The sequence below is a fragment of the Neomonachus schauinslandi genome, chromosome 15 (genome assembly GCF_002201575.2).
Source record: "Neomonachus schauinslandi chromosome 15, ASM220157v2, whole genome shotgun sequence".
Lineage (NCBI taxonomy): Eukaryota > Metazoa > Chordata > Mammalia > Carnivora > Phocidae > Neomonachus > Neomonachus schauinslandi.
Genome location: NC_058417.1, coordinates 34,995,983 through 35,011,836, shown reverse-complemented (window position 1 = coordinate 35,011,836; position 15,854 = coordinate 34,995,983). Strand labels below are relative to the sequence as shown.

Here is a 15,854-nt window from a genome sequence, read left to right as displayed (position 1 = left end):
CCTTCCAGGCACCTGGAGGGTAGGTCTGTGGAGAGGAGGGCTGGGGATGAGTTCAGACCAATCATGGTAATAAGAGCTACCATTTAAGAAGCGCCTACTAGGGCGCCTGGGTGGCTCAGTCGTTAAGCGTCTGCCTTCGGCTCAGGTCATGATTCCAGGGTCCTGGGATCGAGCTCAACATCGGGCTCCCTGCTCAGCGGGAAGCCTGCATCTCCCTCTCCCACTCTCCCTGCTTGTGTTCCCTCTCTCGCTGTGTCTCTCTCTGTCAAATAAATAAATAAAATCTTTAAAAAGAAGTGCCTACTATGTGCCAGAATGTTCATACAGCACCTCATCTACTCAAAACACCCCAGGGAGCTGGGGACAGCTACTATGCACATTTTACGCATTTTATAGCTGCGCCAACTAAGGCTCAGAGAGGTTCAGTCTCTTGCCTGCAGCCACCAGCTAGCGGCGGTCCGGGCTGGCTCTGAGCCGGACTAGTGTGGCTCCAGAGACTGGCCGCGCTGGGACCCTGGCTTGCTGTGCCATCCATGCCCAGGGCTGCCCTCAGACCCAGCCCTGCTGACGGGAACATAGCAGCAGCATCAAGAAAACCCCAGTCCCCACGCGGCCTGCCTCTCCCATCCTGGGGTCAGTGGTGTGGGGCTGGCTTGAAGCGGGATGGAGACATGGAAGAAGAGTAGGCAAACCCAATGGATCGTGCACAAACCCTGCTGCTCCTAGTTTCTCTTCTTACTTGCTCCCCCCGGGAAATGAAGTCCCCCAAGCTTGGGGTCTCCATACAGAAGAGGCTCTTCCCAGACCTCAGAATGGGTTAAGACCTCTGTTCCCCACTCCCCCCGCCCCATGATCTTGGGGTTCTGCCATCTCACCCCTCATGCCGGCCCTGCCTTGCCTGTTCCTCTTATTCTTGTGGGCAGATACCCCTTAAGCCACCCACCCCAGTTGCTGGCCTGGCTTCACTCTCACCTATTGGTTCAGCCCTGAGCCCTCCCTGAATTCCAAGCCCGGGCACCTCAGCACCCATCAGGGAACTTGCCGTCTCAAAGGCACCCGGGTCCCCCAAATATCTATCGGGATGAACCCACCACCTTGCTTCAGGCCGGCTTCCCCTTTGCTCCTCGGCTCCATGAAAGGCCCCATTGTCCACCTGATGCACACAGCCCTGAGCTGTAGTTCACCCCCAGCCCCAGCCCCAGCCCCAGCCCCAGCTGCTGGCTCAAGAGTCCGGCCGCCTCCCGGCCCCCTCCCCTTGGATGTGCCATGGGCAGCTTCGCCGTCCGTGTCCAGCTGTGACTGGCCGCTCCATGTCACCCGCGGCTCAGGCCAAGCGCTGGAGTCGCCCTTGACTCTCTTTCCCTCCCACCCTCCACACTCATCTAGCCACAATTCCTGTTAGCTCTACCTTCGAAATGTATGTAGACATGCTGAGATATTGATGGTGAAGTGGTACGATGTCTTGGATTAGGTTCAAAATAATCCCGGGGAACAGGAGTGGGGAGAGATGGACGGCTGGCCACGACCCAATGACCACGGAGTGACAGTAGCAGAATGCACGGCGGAATGCATTAGGCCCATCCCTGTACTCTTCCTTCCCGCAATAAAATCGCTGTTTCTCTGCGTGTGTGTGTGTGCACGCGCGCCCAGGCGTGCCTACACACGGAGAGGGAGAGGAGAGAGAGCAGAGGAGCAAGGGAGAAGAGGAGAGGAAGGGGGGAGAGGGGAGAGGAGGGGAAGGCAGGGGAGGAGAGAGGAGAGGGGGACACACAGCCTCCCTGGTCTAGATCACTATCACCTCCTGCCTCAATTATTACAAAAGCCTCCCGGCTGGTCTTCCCTTTTCCTCCCTTTCCCACTTACAGTCTATTTTCAACACCGCAGCAGCCAGAGTGATCCTGATGAAACATGTCAGCCCTTGTCACTGCTCTGCTCAGAACCCTCCGGGGACTTCCATCTCACACAGAGTAAGTGCCAAGTTCTCCCAGGGGCCTTCCAGACTCAGTCTGTGCTCCTCTTACCTCTCTGAGCTTCTACTTCTCTCCCTCTTGCTCCCTCCTCTCGGGCCGTCCTAGCCTCCTGGCTCTTCGTCACACAAGCCTCACTGTACCTCAGGGCCTTTGCACTTCCTCTTCCCTTTTCCTGCAAGGCTCTTGCCACAGATCTCTGCAGGGTTCTGTCCTTTGCCTCCTTCAGGCCTTTGCTTAAACGCTTTCTACCCCTGAGGACCTTACTGACCACTCAATGTACAGTTTCCCCCCAGAACCCCGACCTGGTTTTTCCCTACGTCATGTGTCATTCTCTGGCATGCTGTATATTTTACTTACTTAGTTTATTGTCTCTCCACTCGTTAGAATGTCAGCTCCGTGAGGGCAGACATTCCTCTATTTTGTTCACTGCTCTAACCCAGGGTGGTGTCTGGCACATAGTAGGTGCTTAGTAAATATGATTTTAATGACCAAAAAAACCGCACACACCATTCTGTTGATTTGCCTTCCTCCCAGCCCTGGAATGTGGCCTCTCCTCTCCCTCGGACTGAGCTGCCTTACTCAGGTCTTCACCAGGCCCTCCCCCAAGCCAGGGCACAGCCAGGCAGAGATGGCCTCAAGGCACAGGGCAGTGCTAATGCCCACACTCTGTCACATCCATACCGCGCGCCCCTCTGAGGAGCACTCCTCCCCAGGACATGTTCCTCATCATGGGTCCTGTGTGCCCCAGGGTCGGTCCCCTGCTTGCCCCCGCCCTGGCACTCAGGCCCCACGACGGCAGGGACTGTCTCCCTGGGGCCTCACACAGAGCCTGGCACACGGAAGGGGCTCCGTGGTATCTGTGGAGGGGAAGAAAGAGACGGGCAGGGGCTGGGGGCTCTATTTTAGATGAGGCAGCCAGGCTGAGGAGAGAGCCAAGGCTGTAGGAAGAACAAGAAGGAGCTTTCTAAGGAGAAGGGATGGTGTGGGCCAGTGGCGCCTGCAAGGGGAGGGGACTGGCCTGGCCCCCGGGGGCAGGGGAGGGTGGACCGCCACAGAGCCTGTGCACATGTCCTGGGGCAGCGGTGGGGCCTTGGCGAGGGGAGAGGTCCTGTCAAAGGACCGCTATTTGGGACCCCAGCCTTGACACGGCTCCTCTAGCTCCTTCACTGCCCCCGCTTTGCTTCTGGTGTTTCCAGGCCCTGCGGCTGAGCTGAGGGAGGGAGCCCTCCTCCGTCCCCGGCTCCCCAAAGACACGACACAGCATCTCCAAGCATTATCTGCAAGCAGCAAGGATTGAGGACCGAACCACAGAACAATAATTGCTAATACTTACTGAGCTCTCACTGTGCTAGGCACCCGTTCTAAGTGCTTCACAATTACTAGCTCATTTAAACTCCCCACAACCCTAGGAGGAAGAGACTCCAGGAATCCCCAGGGCAGCCTTAATCCGCCCCAGGGCATCTGCCCACCGAAGAGAGGGGCCAGGGTTACAGGCAGTCTGGCTCCTGAGGCTCAGTGTGTAACCATCAAGCCTGCCACACCTCCTCTGAGGCAGGGATGGGGGTGACTCGTGAGTCCAACCCCGCATTTTACAGGTGGGGAAACTGAGGCTCGGAGAGGAAAGGTTTGGCCAGCGGTGGAGAGGGAGTGAAGGACAGCATCCAGGCCTCCTGGCTCCCAGACTAGTGTTCTCGCTGTTCTGGGCGGTGGGGCCGGGAGCTGTGGAACACCCTCTCCACCTCCAGCCCTCGGCGGGTGCCCAGCCCCCCAGGGCCAGGGAGAAGGGCCCTTCTCCTGACTCTGGGCCACATCAGGACTTCGGGGCGGCTTACCTTGGAGGGTCTAGGCAGCAAAGGAACTCCTAGGGGGCTGAGGTATTTTCGAGGCAAGGTGGGGCCTGCCTCCCCTCTGGTCCCTGCTCTACTTGGCTCCCTGGCCTCCCTCCATCTCTGTGCGGGTCTGTCGCTCTGTCTTTCTCTCCCGAGCCCTGGGCAGTGGCGAGTCATGAATATTTCATTGCCTTTCACATCAGGAAGCAGGCAAGAAGGCCAGCTACCTCAGCAGGTCCTCAGCAGGTCCCGGGAGAAGGAACACAGGAAGCATTGGGGTTGGGAGTGGGAATGGAGGCCCAGAAGCCTAGGAGAGGGGGAGCTCACTTCCGTGAGGCCAGGCCTGGGTGCAGATGGTGAGACCCTAGAGTCTGAGGCCCAGAGGCAGTGGAGGCTGGAGGAGTCCCGGAGGCAAACCCTCCATTCCATGGGGCCCCAGGGAGGCTGGGAAAAAACAGCGTTCCCAGGAGCCGGGAGGCAGCAATTCCTGGCTTTGCCGGGGCATATGGCCGCACAGGGGAGAAGGGGGTGAGCTGGGGAGAGGGAGGAGGGGAGGGGAGGGAACGGAGAGACAAGGAGAAGCCAGGAGCCCCTTGAGGCTGCGCACACCAACGTGAGAGTCTCAAGGGCTGCGCACATGCCACGGGCTTCGGGCGACGGCTGCTGTCTCCCCCTCTCCCTCCATGGTCCTCAGGAGCCTCCCCGTCCCTTGCTTCCTGACTCCTCCACCAAATCCAGCTGGGAACCAGCCTTTCCACCCCGGTGCATGCTGGGCACTCTGCCCTGTCAGGGGGGGCTTTCCCCACACCGCCCAACAGAAAGACCGCAGGGGGTACATGATGGTGCAGGCAGGCGTGTGCATGCACCCCGGGGTGTACGGAGCTGGGGCGGGCCTGGGGCCACTGAGGCTCTGTGTTCTGGGCATTTGATTTCCACGCACACCCTGCAGGCTGAGGGCCGTTACCATGCGATGTGGAGGCAATGGCTGTCACCTGGGCTGGGATTCAGGTGTACAGCCGCCCAGTCCGGACTTCTAGTCCCAGCTCTGCCACTGACCTGCCACGTGATCTTTAAAGCAAGTCACTCGGGCACTCTGCGCCCTGGGCTCCTTGTCCGTACAATGGGCACACCTTGTGGCCTTATTGTGGGGCGTAAGCGACATTGTGGGATGGGGTGTCAGCCTAGTGAGACAGCGCTTCCTAAATGGAGACCCTGATCGTTGTGGTTGTCATTGGCATAGAGTGTCATGACAGAGACTCAGGCTGCCAGGCCACAATACACACACACCCACACACCCACACAAAGACACACACCAGAGTCCCAGGGGGAACCCCCCAGTGCCAGTGGCTTTAGAGTTAGAGCAAACAGAACTTACCAAAAACCTCATCCGCAGGTTCTCGTAGCTTTGAAGAAGCCATGACGCAAGAGAGCTGAGGAGAACGGAGGAGGGCAGAGAGAGAGAGAGAGAGAGAGAGAGACTATGGATCAGAGGTTCAGGTTCGTGGAGGGAAACAAGGGAGCTACCCCTGGCTGCCTGCTCCTGGCCTTCTGGCCCCTCACCTTCTCTTAGAACTCTTCCTCCAGCCCCTTGGAAAAGAAATTGTCTGAACCATACCCCAGACAGTGGGAGTTGGGGCAGGAGGCAGAAGTAAAAGAGTAAGGGCAGAAGCAAATCCAGGGTGTAGACAGAGGCTGAGTCCTGGGATTTTGGTCCAAGCTGATTTGCTGTGTGCATTCACATGGCTCACTGAACTCCCCCCCACCCACACACACACACTTCAATGTCTGGGGTCTTTCCATCATCAGCATTCCCTCAAAATGATCATCATAAACTGTCCAACAGCAACCCTCGGAGAAATCTTGAGAGATTATTAAATCCAATCCTCTCATTTTCCAAATAAAGAAACAGAGGGGAGAATGACTGGCTTAAGGTCACATAACAAGCCAATGGCAAAATCAGGAGCAGAATCCAGGTCCTTGCATCCATCCATCCATCCATCCATCCATCCATCCATCCATCCATGTACCTACCCACCTATTTAGCCATCCATCCACTTGCCCATCCATCCATCCTCCCATCTCTGCATCCATCAGTTCATACTATCCACCCACCTGTCTTCCCATCCATCACCCAGTCCTGCCTGCCCTCCACCCCCCATCACTGGTGTGCTCACCACCTGCCTTCCCGAACATGAGCTGTTCAGGAAGCTGGCACCATCAGCAAGGCCCCTGTTCTTGACAAACTCGCAGTTCTCACAGTTCCAGACAGACTCACAGATGCAGAAGGGTATGAGGAGTACCCACAGCACAACAGTGGACAGCCAAATCTCTGTGATGCAAGTACGTTCCGGCAGGAAGTGTGATGGGTAGGGGTTTGGTTTTGCTTTTTGGTGGGAAGCAAGAAGGGAGGCAGGTGGGGAAGCGGGACGTACGCAGCTGAAACAGTTCGGGCAGGCTTCCTAGCAGGTGCAGGATGGCAGTGGCCCTAAGCCAAAGCCTGGGGGTTAGAGGGGAAGGGGAATACTGGCCAAGGGGACGGGGGGAAGCTCAGCAGCAGGGGCACACCGCACGGCTGGGACATGATCTCCAATGACTGCTAACACTCAGGTGCCCATGAGCAGGGCAGGGCACTGGCCTAGACATGCATTTGACAGGCATGGGAAGGCTAGGCCTCATGCTTGCTGGAGTCTTTTCCAACATTCCTCTCCTGATATCACACACACATCATCTCACGGTTGAGCCGCATGGGCTTGAGATTCTTAGTATCGCCACTTTACAGATGGGAAAACTGAGGTGCAGGAGATAAGAGGCAGAATTCAGCCCCCACCTGTCTCCTGCCCTCCAGCGCTATCCTGGGGGATGATCTGCAGTTTTGGAGGGTACGCATGAGGAGAGGATCCTGTGGGGAGAAGGGAGAAAAGTAGAGGAAGGGGGGCTGGCCCTGCTGTCTAGGATTGGGAGAAGCTTCTAAACCATCTCCACCCCAAGTTCCATGGATGCTTGGGGCTGAAAGCAGGAAATGAGGTATGAGAAGGGGCCAGGGGACGTGGGCCCTCCAAGAACTCTCTTGCCATTCTTGAACTCTGGGTGCTAGTAGCAAAGAAATTCTAGAACCTCTCTTCCTGCCTGAAGGGCCATCTTGGAAGGGAGGCTGCCCCTACGAATGAGCGAATTTCCCTCATTCAATCACAAAGCCTCATCTGACCAAGACCAGGCTGCCCCCTCCTCCAGAATTTTGTCCTAGACAGCCCTTCTTCCTCCCATTTGTCCACACAATTTCTAAATTCACCCTTCCCCAACCACTGGGAAATAGGGGTTTTTCATACTTCACTGATTCCCTAAATGGGTCATATCTCCCCTGCATCAGATGGGAGCTCCCTGAGGAAAAGAAAGGGTATTCCTCATCAGATTAGGGGCTCCCTGAAGATAAGAAGGGCCTCTCCCAATAGAATGGAGGCTCCCTGAGGTCAGAAGTGGTGCCTCCTCTCTTAGATTAGCTGAGAACGGAGATCCCATGTGTTCTTTATTCAAAGTCCCAGTCTGGGGTGAAGACCCTCTTGTGGATAGAGTCCTCTTCCAGGTATCCTCTGAGGTAGGCTGGGCCTTCCAGCTCACACCTGTGCCTAATCCATCCTGATTCAGCACAAATGGCTTCTTTCCCTCCCTCAACCGCTAACTCCCTGGGGTGTGTATGGGTGGCCCATCCTACACTGTTCCATGGGGAACTCTGGGAAGCAGGCCATCCAAGAGGTCACCAGGCCCCCCTCACCAAAACTGAGCTTTGGAACCCCCCCCCCCCCACACACACACTCATGGGCACACATTTAACCAGGAACTGCCACAAGGTGGAAATGAACCTGTCCTGGACCCAGTCTGGGCACTGGTGCTACCAGGCCACTCCTTCCTCCCAAAGCTTTCAGTTCCCAGAGGAGTAGCACCTATGACCTTTGACTCTTCTCTGGGAGTAAGGGAGGCTTCCTGAGAGCCAGGGAAGGAGAAAGAGAAAGGGTGCACAAGCCCCAGAGGGGAGTGGGAAGAAGGAACAGGGACAGACAGGTTGGAGGAGACTGTCCACAGAGCTGCAGGGAGAGGGAAGAAAGAGCAGGAAAGAGCTGAGTGGGGCGGGGGAAGCGGTGGTGGAGGCCGAGCTCCCTCGGGCCGGCCGGCCCGCCGCGAGTGAGGCCCCAGGGAGGGCTGCGAGGAGAGAGCCAAGGGGCGGCTGTAGGGAGAGGGGCGGGCCCGGCGGAGCAGGCAAGAGGAAAGGGGCCGGGGAAGAGGAGAAAGAGACCAAGACAGAAGTGCAACTGGGAAAGACCGGGAAGGAAAGGCCAGGAGGGGCGGCTGGGGGCAGGGGGGCAGCAGGGAGCTGGAGAAAGCGGGGCCCCCTCCCCTAGGCCTGGGATGCGGCGACGGGCGAGTGGAACCGCGCTCCCAGCGCCGCGGAGGCCGGGGCACCTACCGCACTCCCAGTCCGGGCCGGGCGGCTAGTTTCTCTCCGGTCCAGCCGTCCAACTCCGCACCGGGCAGGAAGGAGTTAAGCCCTCTCCCCCTCCCCCCACACCAGTTTTTTAAAATTAATTTCTCCGGGAGGGAGAGGATTAGGGACACAAATCCTATCTCCGCCCCCTCCCCCGGCAGCCCAGCACCCCAGCTCCGCGCGCCCCCCCCAGGAATGGGGAAGAAAGGCCCTATCCGACCCCACTCTGGGTCCCGCCGCGAGCCCCGGTGACCCCGGCTCTGCTTCCCCGTCCACGTCGGGGTCCTCACCTCCAGCATCAATCATCTTCAGCGTCCGGCGCCGCGGGAGCCCCTCAGGCCCATGGTGCTCGGGCGCGGGCCAGGCGGGGAGGGGCGGGGGGCCGTCACCCCGGCCGCGGGGGGCTGCGGGCGGGCTCGAGCCGCTCCATCCCGGGAGAGGGGCGGGCGCGGGCGCCGAGGGTCCGGGAGCCGGAGGGGATGTGGGGGGGAGCGGGAGAGAAGGAGAGGGTTTGCGGGGAGCGGGAGGCGCGGGCGGGGCTGGACCAGAGCCCTGACGGGAGGATGCTCCGTGCGCGCGCGCGTGTACGCGTGTGTGCGCGCGTGTGTGTGCGCGTGTTTGTGTGTGTGCGTGTGAGCGACGGAGGAGGGAGGGAGAGAGGGAGGGAACCACCTCCCCGCCCGCCCCGCCGCCCGCCGGGCCCCGCCGGCCGCAGGCCCCCCCGCCGGGCAGGCCGACACGCGTCGCGTCGCGTCCGCGGGGGTCTCCCGGGGAGGGGCGGTGCGGGGGGCGCGTGGCGGGGAGGCAGGCGCCGGGAGACAAAGAGCGGGAGGGAGGGAGGGAGAGGGGGCGGAGGCGGCAGGAGGGGAGGGAGGAGGCGGCCCGGCGCGGCGGCCGGGCGAGGGGATTCCGACTTGCCGCTACTACTCTGGCCGCGGAAGTCCGGGGGGTGGGAGCGGCCCCGCCTCTGGACCCACTGGGCTTCCGCCTCCTCTACGAGGTCTGTGCGGGCTCCCGAGTCATCCAGTCTTTGGACTTCCATCGAGCAATCGTGTGCGCCAAGGCCTGAGGGCACCGCGGGGAACAGAACCGCCCGGGCCGAGGCGTCGGGGGCTCGCGGCGTTGTCGGGGGCGGGGGTGGGGAACGGGGCAGTGGGGAGGCCCTCACAAGCCCGGGTGCCCTGAGCCCCGGTTCACAGAGGACACTAAGGCGGCGCCGAGACAGCGCACCGGAGGACGCCGGAGCGGCCTGGGGGTGGGTGAGGGTGGCGGTAACTCGGGAGCCTTCCAGGTGGAGGTGCTCTGTTGGCTACCCCCGCAGGCCAGGGCTGGGTAGAAGTGTTAGTGGGGCTGGGGGGTGGAGGGCGAGAGAGGAAGAGGAGTGAGGCTGCGAAGGTGCAGGGGTGGAGGGAGGGCTTGCAGTCTGTCCTGGGAGCCCTTGGGGAAAGTAACAGAGGAGTGAGGGGCTCAGAGTTGCTTTTTAGGGAGAACTCTTTGGCTCCTCTGTGGAGAGTGGATTGGCGAGGGCAGCCCGAGGCAGGGGTGAGGCTGATGAGTGATGAGGGCAGTGGGCATGAAGATCACAGATCAAGCTGAGCACTATTCAGGATACAGAATGGAAGAAATTGACCAGATTTGGGGACTGCTGGCCACTGAGGGAGAAGGAGGCCTTGGCTTGAGGCTGGCATCCTGGGGGTGGGGGAGTGCGGGGATGAGATCACACTTGGAGTGGTGAGCTGGAGGTTGAGGCAGGCCAGCCCCGGGAGACTGTACTAATCAACGACACGCTACCATACAGTGAGGGCGCAGGGTCCAGGCATTGTACTAAGTAAGCACTTTCCCCTGATTGTCAATGTCACTCTCACAATAAGCCTAGTTGTTTCTATTACCCCCATTTTAAGAGGGGAAAACAAGAGACTTCAAAGAATGAAAGTGGTTTGTTCAAGAGCAAATGGTGAGGTTGGATGGAGGGGTCCAGAGCTCAGCGGGGAGGTGTGCAGCCTGTGGGGAAAGAGTTCCCCAAGGGCTGGCTGGAGTTTCTGTTGTCACAGAGGCTGTGAGAGGTGGCATGTTGAGCCAGGATGGTCTTTGGGGCTGTGGGTGAAGACTGAATTAATAAGCTTTGAGGGCTGAAGGTATCCTAAGAAATCTGTGGGAGTTTGGGCGTCTCTGCGTGTCTTCAGAATCTGCTGGCAGCCATGTGCTGGCCAGATTGTGGTGATCTGGGGAGGTGGTGGGGACTCTGGGTGACATCCTACAGGGCTAAGTCTGGGGTCTTGAAAGAGGACATGGTTTTCATGCATTTGGTGAGACCTGATGGGGAGGGTTGGTTATATAGGCCCTGTAGGGAATAGGGAGATCATGGGTATGTAACATCAGGGCTGGGGGGCAGGGACAGGTTCTGTGGGAGGGTGTCTTCTAGGCTATAGGACCTGGGAGGACCCCCTGTTCTTAGTGATGCCTGATCTCCGGGAGTTGAGAAAATGCCCTTCATTTGGTTTCCCTCTCCTATGGCAAGTGCTGGGGTTCTGGTAAACCTGCTCAAGCTCCTAAGAATGGAGCCCATGACAGGGCAGGGCTGAGGTGACAAGCCTCACATGGGCCTACCCCTGGCCACTTGACATAGCCCCAAACGTGGACATAGCTCATGGTCATGTCACATCTTAGGCCTGAGAAATTCAAAGGAAAGCCACACATAACACCCCCACCCCCCCCCGCGGTACAACATACTCAGGCTTAGACACTGGGAACCACCTGGCCGACCTTTTGGAATATACGAGGTACAGGCCCCTCACATAATACACAGGACAGATGGGGGGGCACAGCAGGACCTCACCCTAGAAACAGCTCCAGTCAAACCACCCAGGTTGGTCGGGCCACTTCACTTGTTGGAATTTCTTGGCTAGGTTTCCCAAGCAGGGCCTCAGTGACTTCTGTCTCTGGAGCCATGACCTGCGGCCTTGTGGTTTGGTGGTCTCTGATCTTGGGATTCAGCCACTTGGATCTTTCTTCCCAGAAGCGTCCCAAGGTTGATCCACCCAGAGAAGATGCCTTGAGAGGCATGGTCACTATCCCCAGGTTTCCAGGTACCCCGCAAGTGGGCGGCAGGCTGGATGGGTGCTCTATGGCCCTGCAGTGTAGAACTAGGATTTTTGAGAGGAAGGGGTGGGAAGCCTGAATTTGGCTTGACATGAGACTTGTGTGACAAAACCATCCTCAAGGGAGTGGCGGTCTCAGGTGCTGACTGCCACCTGGAGTTCTGGTAGAGGCCAGTCATCTCAGGTGCTGTCAGCGACCCATCAGAGTGACCACAAAGAGCCTGATGTTGGGACTTCATTCCTTCGGGCAAAGGGGAATGTGACAATCCCCTTGGGGGCCAGGCCACTCTCCTGCACGAGTGCCTTGTGCTTCTGTTCTCTCACACATGCACACACCAGCACCCAGTGCAAGGCAAGGCTGGTGTCGGGGACTGCCTGAGCCTTGGTCCTACTGCCCCCTGCTCTCTCCGCTCTCTGGGACTTCACCAAATCTTGTCTTTAGAACCCTGGCATCTGGACTGCCAGACCCATTCTATCAGAGCTGGTGAGTTAGCACCCAACCATCCTGGCACAGAGCAAGGGGCTAGGGCTATTCAAATTTTCTAGGACCCCAGGCACAAAACTGCTCCGACGTGTCACCTCCCACCCCCAGGAGACCTTTGATCCTTCAGGTACCTCAGGTAGGGTGCCTTGTGAGAGTACAGGCTGAGTATCCCCATGAGGGTAGACTTCTCAGGGAAGGGACCTGCGGTTCGCCTTATCCTCACTTATCTAACCCATCCTCTGAACTCTGTCAGAGGCCTCCTAAAAAGGAAATGCAATGGGGCTAAGGAACTCTCTAGAAACCCCAGCCCTGCCCAAGAGGAATGGGTAAAAAAGCATGGGTGCTGATGGGGGAAATGGTGGCAAAGAGGGAGTTTGCTGGAAGCTGGAATATAGGATCCCCATGAGAAGGATCCTCACAGTGAAGGCCGCACCGGTAGGAGGGGACCTCGGGGCACCGGCCAACAACCCTGTCCCTCCCCCACAAATCAAGAAACCAGGCAGGGAGGCTCTGGGGGCTGCTTTTATGGGGACGACCTGACAGAGGGCATGGTCCGTACAAAACCGGGAACAATACATACATATATATATTATATACAGAGACGCAGTCCTGCGGGGGGGCGGGGCAGGGGCGGTGCCGGCCCGAGAAACCGGAAGCGCCCCGAGGCCCCGCCCACCTGGCCCCGCCCCCTCCATCTGCGGCGGCGGAGGCGAAGCGCGTGGGCCCGGGCACTGAGACAGCCAGCTTTTTCAGGGGGTAGGGGCACGTCTGGGGGGGGGGGGGGGGGGCGGGGCGAGAAATACTGATCGATGGCGTGGTCTATTTACAGGGGACGAGAAGCCCAAACGATGTGATGGGGGCTGTCTGTTTTTAAAAAATGAACAAAAATCCAGTCTGGGGCAGGGACAGGAGGAAGAGGCAAAATGAGAGATGGATCCTGAAAGGGGAAGGGACCTGGGGGGGGGGGGGGCCTCACCTCCCTTGGTCCAAGCCCCAATTTGGGGTTAAAGTGGGGAAACGGAGCGGATTTCACTTAGAAAGCAGGCTGCCAGCAGGGCAGCCCTGGTCTCCAAAAAGATGAGTAGTAGTAAAATTTTGCCCTCCAGTCAAAACCTTGGAAAATTGTGGGTGTGGGCGGAGTGAGGCTGAATTTGCCATGTTAGTACAAGGCTTCCAGGTGTGGCCCTGGGCAGGGCAGGGCCTGGCTCTCCAGTGGGAAATGTTCCCCTTGCCTAAGACCAGGGACTCTGTAGCCAGGCCCCCTAAGCTGACCTCTCTTCCCTGGCATTCCCAGGCTTGGCCAGGAAACCTGGAGCCCAGAGAGGCCACAGAACAGTTCCAGGAGGAGGTTATGGCTATTTGGCACCTGGGGGTGGGGAGGCACAAGGAAAAATTGAGGGCTGCTGCCCCAGGAAAGGGGGAGCTGGGGACCAGGTGTCCTGGACTCTCCCCTTTTCCCGAAGGATGCATGAGAAGTCAGTGCAGGGCCAGGCCCAGCCTCCAGGCTCAGGGGTAGACTCTGTCCCTCCTGGGTGGGGGGACCAGGATGGGAGGAGGTGTGGAGGCAGCCCCTCCCAGCAGGAGGGTCAGAATGCAACAGAGACAGCACAATGATGGGGGACAGGGAAAGGGCCAAGAAGGTAGAATCTCAAGTCAAGAGGCCCAGGGGTCGCCTAGGAGCCCCGTGGGCAGGGAGCAGCCTCCAGGTGGTGAGATGCTGGGAGAGCCCCCAGCCCCATTCCAGTCCAGAGACAAAGGCTGGAGGTTGTAAAGTCTGGCAGTATGGTCCTCAGGTCCTTGTGTCCATCCACCACCCAGGCCAACCATCGGCATCCCTTGGCCTCTGTGCCTCAGCCCCATAGGGCAAGAAGGAGGCCGTCCTTCCAGCCACCTCTGTCTGCCCAGGCCCTCTGGTCCCTGAAGCTGGGGGAGGCGGGGCGGAGAGTGGGGAAGTCGGGGCACCTGTCCCCAGGCTGGTAGGGGGCGGGGTGAATTATTGAGGACAGGGGAGGGAGGACAATGGGAGGGGATTAATTATTGTCCGGTCAAGGAATGATTCCTGTTAAGTAGAATTGGAATTCCTCAGTGTTTGCAGGTTTCCTTCCAGTTCTGAGATCTGGCAAACAAAAGGGAGAGGGGGTCAGGCCTGGACACCAGGCATGGGCCCTGCCCCTTCTGACCCCCTAATGGGGACAGGACCCTGAGCCAGCAGTATGACTCCCTCTCTCCCTCCAGGATCCACAGAGGAGGTACTGAAGGCAGCTTACCTGCTGCCCCCTCTATAGGCACCGGCCCCCAGGGCACTCCGGGCCTACCTTGTCCAGGAGCTTATCCATCTCCTCCTTCCTAGCCAGCTCTGACTCTTCCAGAACCCGGCGCTGTGCGGTCTCCTTTTTCAGGAACTCGATCTCCCTAGGGATCAGCAGGGGACAGACCGTGGGTAAGGGTGTGTAGTCTGACTTCCATCCAAGGAGTCTCAGGATCGTCAGCTCTGTCCTTAGGCCCACCTGGGCAGCTCTGTCCCTCTCCCTTAAGTCGGGAGGCCCCAGCTCTTCCCAAAACCTCTGGGGCCTGACTGCTGGCTCCAGCGCCCAGTCATTCTGAGCCCAGGTACCCCCACCATGGGGCCCTCCACCTTCTGTGCTCCTTGCCTCCCTACTCAGCTTGGGGGCGGGGGGGGAGGGGAAGAGCTGCCGCTAACGGCCTCTCAGCCCTCCCCGGGCCAGGAAGCCCCACTCCCAGCCCCCTGACCACGTACTTCTGCTGGTAGTCCTTGATGAGGCGTTTGGCCTTGCTGTACTTGCGCTCCAGGGCCTGGTACTGGGCCTGGGTCTCCCGCAGGTGCTCGTCCACAGCCTGGCACAGGCTCTGGGCCTCGCCCCAGTAGCCCTCCAGTTTCTCCATGCGCTCCTTGTTCTCCTCCACGCTCTGCTCCAGCTGGGCCTTCTCCACCCGCCACCGCCCCTTCTCCTGCTCTAGGCTCTGCAGCTGAGGGAGGAAGGAGCAGCCATGGACTGGTGGGGGCCACAGGGAGCCGAGGGGCGCCCCAATCCTGGCACCAGGGCCAGCCTCTGGATGACTCCTGCAGATTTGCAGCCCCCTGCCCCCCCCCCCCCCAGCTGCTAACTCCTGTTGGCTGAGCCTGAGAACTGAAAGCTGGAGAGGGAAGAGGTGGGGGCTCAGCCGCGGAGCCCCCAGCCAGGGCCCCCACACCGCACCACGCTCCTAGCAGGCAAGAGGCCCAGGTTGGTCAGTGACTCGCTCTGTGACCTGGGGCGAGGCAACTTCCGGCTTAAGCCTCAGTCCTCCCACCTGTGAAAGGAGACTGATCCCTGCCTTGCCAAGCTCATGGGGCTCCAGTAAGATGGTAGATGTGAAAGAGCGGGCCAGGGGAGGGTCACCATCGCCCTCTGTCCCCTCTGCAGCTCTGGTCCTGCTGCCCAGTCCCTGTATCCGTGGCGTCAACAATCCTGGCTCCTCGCCCGCCTTGTCTCCCCGCTCCTCACAGGCACCGTGCCCCAGACCTGACCCCACCCGCACAAACCTATTCCTCCTTTCCAGGATCTCGCTGCTGCACCAGCGCTCAGCCTCAAGCCCCTGCCTGCCCCTCCAACCTCGTTGGCTGCAGATGCCACTTGCTGTCTGTGCCCCGGCCACAAGGGCCTTCCTGCAGACCCTCAGACTTGCCCCGTTCCCTCTGCTTAGAGCGTCCCCACCTCCTCCCCCGTTGGCGCATTATTTCCCACTAGCTCACCCCTCCGCTCTCTGCTCAGTGTATCACGTCCCCAGAGAAGTCTCCTGGGATTCCCTCCAGCAGCAGCCGCTCCCGCACCCCCCTGCTCCAGGAGCTCAGCGAGCCCGCACTCTCCTGCAGAGCCCCGTGTCCATTGATGACGGTACACACACCAGCGTGCACACTAAGCCGCGCGAGGGCAGGGAGTAAATCCGCCTCTGCGCACTGCAGGGACTGGAACCGTGCGGGGCGCTCGGAAGGCA

General features: G+C 59.5%; 2 protein-coding genes across 3 annotated transcripts in view; both read right to left on the bottom strand.

Annotated features, from left to right (window-relative positions):
• SAMD14 (sterile alpha motif domain containing 14) overlaps nt 1-8,661 on the bottom strand; it is a 15,382-nt gene extending 6,721 nt beyond the window's left edge. Inside the window, exons 1-2 of the mRNA XM_044921904.1 lie at nt 8,567-8,661; nt 5,175-5,229 (exon numbers count right to left, since the gene is read on the bottom strand). Coding sequence (XP_044777839.1) covers nt 5,175-5,229; nt 8,567-8,575 — 64 coding nt within the window. The 5' untranslated portion in view covers nt 8,576-8,661. The remainder of the gene's footprint in view (nt 1-5,174; nt 5,230-8,566) is intronic.
• Nucleotides 8,662-12,367: 3,706 nt separating this feature from the next.
• The window catches only part of PPP1R9B (protein phosphatase 1 regulatory subunit 9B), a 16,486-nt gene continuing 12,999 nt past the window's right edge, over nt 12,368-15,854 (bottom strand). For both annotated transcript variants that reach the window (XM_044921902.1, XM_044921903.1), the window contains 3 exons: nt 14,617-14,846; nt 14,174-14,270; nt 12,368-13,974 (listed from right to left, as the gene is read on the bottom strand). In XM_044921902.1, the coding sequence (XP_044777837.1) occupies nt 13,921-13,974; nt 14,174-14,270; nt 14,617-14,846 (381 nt within the window). In that variant the 3' untranslated portion in view covers nt 12,368-13,920. The remainder of the gene's footprint in view (nt 13,975-14,173; nt 14,271-14,616; nt 14,847-15,854) is intronic.